The sequence below is a fragment of the Nanorana parkeri genome, unplaced genomic scaffold (genome assembly GCF_000935625.1).
Source record: "Nanorana parkeri isolate BGI_ZX_2015 unplaced genomic scaffold, ASM93562v1 scaffold379, whole genome shotgun sequence".
Classification (NCBI taxonomy): Eukaryota; Metazoa; Chordata; class Amphibia; order Anura; family Dicroglossidae; genus Nanorana; species Nanorana parkeri.
In genome coordinates, this window is record NW_017306647.1 from 1,164,706 (window position 1) to 1,171,008 (window position 6,303).

General features: G+C 46.9%; 1 protein-coding gene across 1 annotated transcript in view; it reads right to left on the reverse strand.

Annotated features, from left to right (window-relative positions):
• Positions 1-3,201: 3,201 nt before the first annotated feature.
• The window catches only part of DOC2A (double C2 domain alpha), a 65,892-nt gene continuing 62,790 nt past the window's right edge, over positions 3,202-6,303 (reverse strand). Inside the window, exons 10-11 of the mRNA XM_018559117.1 lie at positions 4,261-4,357; positions 3,202-3,559 (exon numbers count right to left, since the gene is read on the reverse strand). Coding sequence (XP_018414619.1) covers positions 3,423-3,559; positions 4,261-4,357 — 234 coding nt within the window. The 3' untranslated portion in view covers positions 3,202-3,422. The remainder of the gene's footprint in view (positions 3,560-4,260; positions 4,358-6,303) is intronic.

Below are 6,303 nucleotides of genomic sequence, written 5' to 3' on the forward strand. Positions count from 1 at the left end.
CACTGGCTTCTATCCCCCACCCTCTCTGCCAATGCCCTCACTTCCAATCACCCATCAAATAAAATTTAAAATATGAACAACATACAAAGCCATCTACAACTCTGCCCCGAGCTACGTCACCAACCTTGTCTGATGATATCACCCAAACCATCCTCTGCTCCTCCCAAGACCTCCTGCTCTTTAGCTCCTTCATCAACTTCTGCCATGGTCTCACCCAGGACTTCTCCAGAGCCTCTCACATCCTCTAGAACTCCCTACCCCAATATCTCCAGCTATATCCTACTTTTTAGGCGATCCGTGAAAACTCATCTCTTCAGGGAAGCCTATCCCGCCTCTACTGAGAGTTTACTTTCTCCATCAACTACTACCTTTCCTATGACTCGGCCCCTCCCTTTTAGATTGTTAGCTCCCACGGGCAGGGCCCTCCTAAACCTCTTGTCTTTAAATTTATTATAACTGTAATGTGTTCCTATATGTTATAAAGTGCTTGCTAAACTGTTGGCACCATATAAATCCCGTATAAAAATAATACTAAGAACGTTTTTCAGCAATATTTGCCCAGCGTTCCACTGGATAGAACAAGCTGCTCTCTGGGACTCTGTCACTTCCAGACCTGGAACTCACGAATATAATAAAAAGGGCAACATTTCAACAACAAAAAAGAGCGCATCGCAGCAAAAGGGAAATCATTATTTTGATAAATAGGCCCCAACATCTTTTGTTTCAGGTCAGTAATTGCATATAAAGCACATAGGGGGGCATTGTCGTGTGTGTGGTGCCTCCCTGTGTATGCGATATGATAAAGCTCCTCAAACAGCTTGACAGATCACTTACAGATTAGCGGTACTGAGCTGTCATGGGAGCTGGCTGCAGTGAGGGGCCCTCGTTAAATCCAATTTATAAATGCAAATCACAGATAATTAGAAAAGAAAAGGCGATGCCGGTCTAATCCACTCCAAAGAGCACGCTGTAGAGCAAGAAGGATAAGAGCGGGGCCAAGGAAGAAGATGGGGCCTCAGAGATTAGAACATTAGCTCTGCTTCATCTGAGGTGGAATAATATTAGGTTTACATTTAGATACTCTGGTGACAGGACGCTGCTAATTGCCACCTTGCTTTGTTCTGTATAAAAATGGAGACTTGTACCCCCTACATGGCAGTTCCCGGATATATCTATAAGTGGAAAGTGGTTTAATCTCCGCTGGGGTTAAAGCTAGTCACTTTCATGATAAACTAAATATAGGAATAAGTAAAACCAAAGTTTCTTCATAAAATGGTTAAATAGGAGCAAGGGAAACTTATTTTATTCCAGTGGACTGGACAGGTTTGCTGATGTGTTGGGTTGGCCAATGCAGAGCCATGTGGCAAAGCATTGACAATGTGTGTAGATGTGTTGCCCATTGGGCAGCCTTGTTGGGCACTGATAGGTGTGTTGATTTGTTGCCCATTGGGCAGCCTTGTTGGGCACTGACAGGTGTGTTGATGTGTTGCCCATTGGGGAGCCTTGTTGGGCACTGACAGGTGTGTTGATCATTGGGCAGCCTTGTTGGGCACTGACAGGTGTGTTGATGTGTTGCCCATTGGGCAGCCTTGTTGGGCACTGACAGGTGTGTTGATGTGTTGCCCATTGGGCAGCCTTGCTGGGCACTGACGTGTGTTGATGTGTTCCCCATTGGGCAGCCTTGTTGGGCACTGACAGGTTTGTTGATGTGTTGGCCAGTTGAGTTGTACTAGATTGGAGACATATGTTCATGTGTTAGGCTGGCCGAAGCAAAGCCATGTTGTGCTGGATTTATAAAAAGTTTGGATGTGTTGTTTTTTGCCAGTTTTGGCCATTCATGGACGAGCTATATGTCATTAAATTGGTAGCATAGGCCGTTGCTTTGGTCTGTTTACACGGGAGCCATGTTGCACTGCACTGAAATCATGTGTTGGCCATAAAGCAGCAATATTGGCCGTAAAAGACTATATATATGTGGATGCATTGGGTTGGCCATTGAACAGCTATGTTCATTAGTTTGGCAGTGTGTGCTGATGGCTTGAAGCCACAATGCATGTTGACTAGTGTTGGCCATAGAGCAGTTTGCAATGGATATTGATCGGTTGGACTTGCCATAGATTAGCCATGTTGTGCTCGATTAACAATACGTGTTAATATGTTGGGATGGCCACAGAACAACCATCTCGTGTTGAATAGACAATGTGTGGTGGGTGTTGGGTTGGCCATACGGCAGCCCCATTTGGTATAAAATGGCTTTATGGGGCATAGTTATAAAGCAGTGAATGTGACTTTACATAATCATTCACAATAATGAATAAATCACTGTCTTTTAAAACGCATGCACCTGAAGTATTCACTTGCAGTGAATGTTTGGTAAATGTCAGATTTACTGCGTTATAATACACCCCTATATGTTGATGTGCTGGGTTAAGGAGGAGCTATGCTGGGCAATACTGAAAATGCATGTTGACTAGTTGCACTGTCTATAGAGGAGTTATGTTTCGCAATAGATGTTGATGGGTTAGGCTGACCATAGAGCAGCCATTGTTTCATAATGGATGTTGATGGGTTGGGTTGACCATTGAGAAGCCATGATTCATAATGGATGTGGATGGGTTGGGTTGACCATAGAGCGGCCATGTTTCATAATGGATGTTGATGGGTTGACCATAGAGCAGCCATGTTTCATACTGGATGTTGATGGGTTCGGCTGACCATAGAGCAGCCATGATTCATAATGGATGTTGAAGGGTTAGGTTGACCATAGAGCAGCCATGATTCATAATGGATGTTGATGGGTTGACCATAGAGCAGCCATGTTTCGCAATGGATGTTGGTGGTTTGGGCTGACCATAGAGCAGCCATGTTTCACAATAGATGTTGATGGGTTGGGCTGACCATTGAGCAGCCATGTTTTGCAATGGATGTTGATAGGCTGGCCTGACCGTAGAACAGCCATGTTTCCAATGGATGTTGATGGTTTGGGTTGATCATAGGGCCACCATCTTGTATTGAATCGACAATGTGTACTGTATGTTGGGCTGGCTATAGAGAAGGTAAGTTGTGTACAATTAACAGAGTGTATTGACCTAAAAACATTTTTTTTATAGCACTGGACTGATATTCCCAACCTTACGGATAGATTCCCTTCCTGGCTGGGAGTATCCCGTCTAAAGACAGCGAAACAGAAAAGGGCTTGAGAAGAAATGGATATCTTCTGATAGCACAGACAATGAAGATGCTCATCCCTCAAAAAGTCATGAGGCTCCCAGCGTCGGCCATCTTGTGTGAAGCCCGCGCCATTAAAATTTCGCCTCATAGACAGAAATGCGTTGAGTGATGTGAGTGCGCAAGTAAGTGAGTGTTGCCTGCCCTCGGCCCTTGTTCTTCGGCTGACTCCGGCCTAGGAGAATGTGCATTCCTCAGTCGGTGTAGTTGGATCCCGGGAGCTCGTTGGTGAGCGTGTGCCAATGCTCCGCCCTCTGATTGGTGGAAGAGAGACACTCCATCCAGTGCTTTAGACACTCCCCTTTGGAGTTTACTCCAAGGGTCACGCCCCCTGTGAGAGAAATAGTGTTAGCAGCCTAGTGAGGATTGGTGGATTGACTTAGCAGAGAAGGATACAGAAACCTTTCCACAAAGAGCATAAAAACTGGGACATGTGTGATCATGTGACCATGCAAATGCTATCATATACTGGCCCTATGTAAAGCTGACCTCTACTCAAATGTAAGCTTGAAGCCTTGCTCTCAATCTTGGTGGGAGGGATTAATAAGCAGCAATAGAGAGACTGAAATAGTAACCTTGCCTGGAGAAAATGCTGCTCCAGGCTTCCTCCAGTGCTTTTCACGTAACCGGGAGCCCAAGCTTTTGGTCATGTGATCTCTTCTGAAGGGGCTGATGAACCAGTCTGCACTCCCATGCTCCCCTTATCAGGCATCAGCTGATCAAAAGCCTAGAGTTTTGGTTATGTGAGCAGCACTGGAGGGAGCATGGAGCAGCATTTTCTCCATTCCACCTTGTTTTTCCATCTCGGCAAGACTAATTGCATAGTGATCTGTAAATATTGGAATGTAAATCGGCTTTAATGAAATCTAAGCCGCATCTTAGCCAAACCTGTTCAGCTTCAGCATAAGTCGCTGCTCCGGAGCCAGCGTGCGGCTTCCATCTACGGCCTCTCACAAAGGTATTTACCTTCCTTCCTGATAATCAATGTGTCAGTGTAGTGTCAGAGGTATTACAGGATCTGTTATTTCCTACCTATGAAGTCATTGGATTTTCCCAAGTCATAATCCCACACCGTCACTTCCAGGCTTCTCTTCTGAAGCTCCAGCAGGCTGATTTTATAGAAGAATTCCTGACCAATCAGAAAGGAGACAGTGTGATTTTGACCAATTAGATAGCAAAGGCACATTTAAATCACCCACAGGAAGCTTTATACTTTTTTTTTAGATCCTACCCACAGGGAGCCCTAAACTTTTTAGATCCCACCCACAGGGAGCCTTATGCTTTTTAGATCCCGCCCATAGGGAGCCCTAAACTTTTCAGATCCCACCCACAGGGAGCCTTATGCTTTTTAGATCCCACCCACAGGGAGCCGTATGCTTTTTAGATCCCACCCACAGGGAGCCGTATGCTTTTTAGATCCCACCCACAGGGAGCCTTATGCTTTTTAGATCCCACCCACAGGGAGCCTTATGCTTTTTAGATCCCACCCACAGGGAGCCGTATGCTTTTTAGATCCCACCCATAGGGAGCCTTATGCTTTTTAGATCCCACCCATAGGGAGCCTTATGCTATTTAGATCCCACCCATAGGGAGCCGTATGCTTTTTAGATCCCAACCATAGGGAGCCTTATGCTTTCTAGATCCCACCCATAGGAAGCCTTATGCTTTTTAGACCCAACACACAGAGAGCCTTATACTTTTTAGATATCCCCCCCCCCCCAAAGGGAGCCTCACTTCTCTCGATGGTCCTCCTGATAATTTGTTCTTTCGTCTGTGGAAAGCTTATTGATACTAAGATATTTCTGTGACTGAAGCAAAACAGATTGAACCTTTTGTAAGGGTTAGACCTGGGCTAGAAATAGTTCTCGTATTTTCCATAAAAGGACAGTGTGTGTTCTAAATGTCATACTCGCAGTTCCTGGGATCCAGCGTCATGTCTCCCCTCACCCAGGTGGTGTGACCAATCATGAGACAGTTCTCCTGGTTGATGCATGCTTAAAGTGCCTGGCATTCAAGCAACATTCAGCAATGTCTGAGCTGAGCACCCCTGTGCCTCCTGCATCTGCCTGTGTCACCTGTGTCGCCGTTTCTTTGGTGACCCCCTGTGCCCTCCTGAGTCTCCAGTGTCTTTATGACCCCTGTGCACTCCAGTGACCCAATGTGCTTCCAGTGACCCCTTTTTCTTCAGCGGCGACCCTTATGTACCCAGCATCTCTTTATGATTTCAGTGCCCCTTGTGTCCCCAGTGACCCCTGTGACTCCAGAGCTTCCTAACCATCCCAACAGAGCATTATGTGTCCCCGTGTGACTCCAATGCATATTGTGTCCCCTTTCCGCGCCCCCCGTAACCTCTGCGTCTCTAGAGCTTCCTGTGTCCCCTGTGACTCCATAGAATCCTATGTCACCATGTGACTCCAGAGCATACAGTGCCCTCCCGTAACCCCTGTGACTCCAGAGCTTCCTGTGTCCCCTGTGACTCCATAGAATCCTATGTCACCATGTGACTCCAGAGCATACAGTGCCCTCCCGTAACCCCTGTGACTCCAGAGCTTCCTGTGACTCCTAAGCATCCTGTGTCAACCTGTGACTCCAGAGCATTCTCTGTCCTCGTGTGACTTCAATGCATATTGTCCCGTCCCCCCCCTAACCTCTGCGTCTCTAGAGTTTCCTGTGTCCCCTGCGACTCCATAGCATCTTGCGTCTCCATGTGACTCTAGAGCATACAGTGCCCTCCCGTAACCCCTGTGTCTCCAGAGCTTCCTGTGTCCCCTGTGACTCCTAAGCATCCTGTGTCAACCTGTGATTCCAGTGCATTCTCCTGACTTCTGAGCATTCTGTGTCACCCTGTGGCCCCAAAGCATTCGGTGACCCCTGCGACTGCAGAACATTCTGTGTCACCCCATGATCCCTGTAACTCCAGAGCATCCTCAGCTTCCTGTGGATCCCCCAGTAACCCTGCGACTCCAGAGCTTCCTAACCATCCCGTGTCACCTCATGACCCCCCCTGACTCTTGAGCATCTTGTGTCAACCTGTGTCTCCAGAGCATTCTACGTCCCCGTGTGACTCCAATGCAT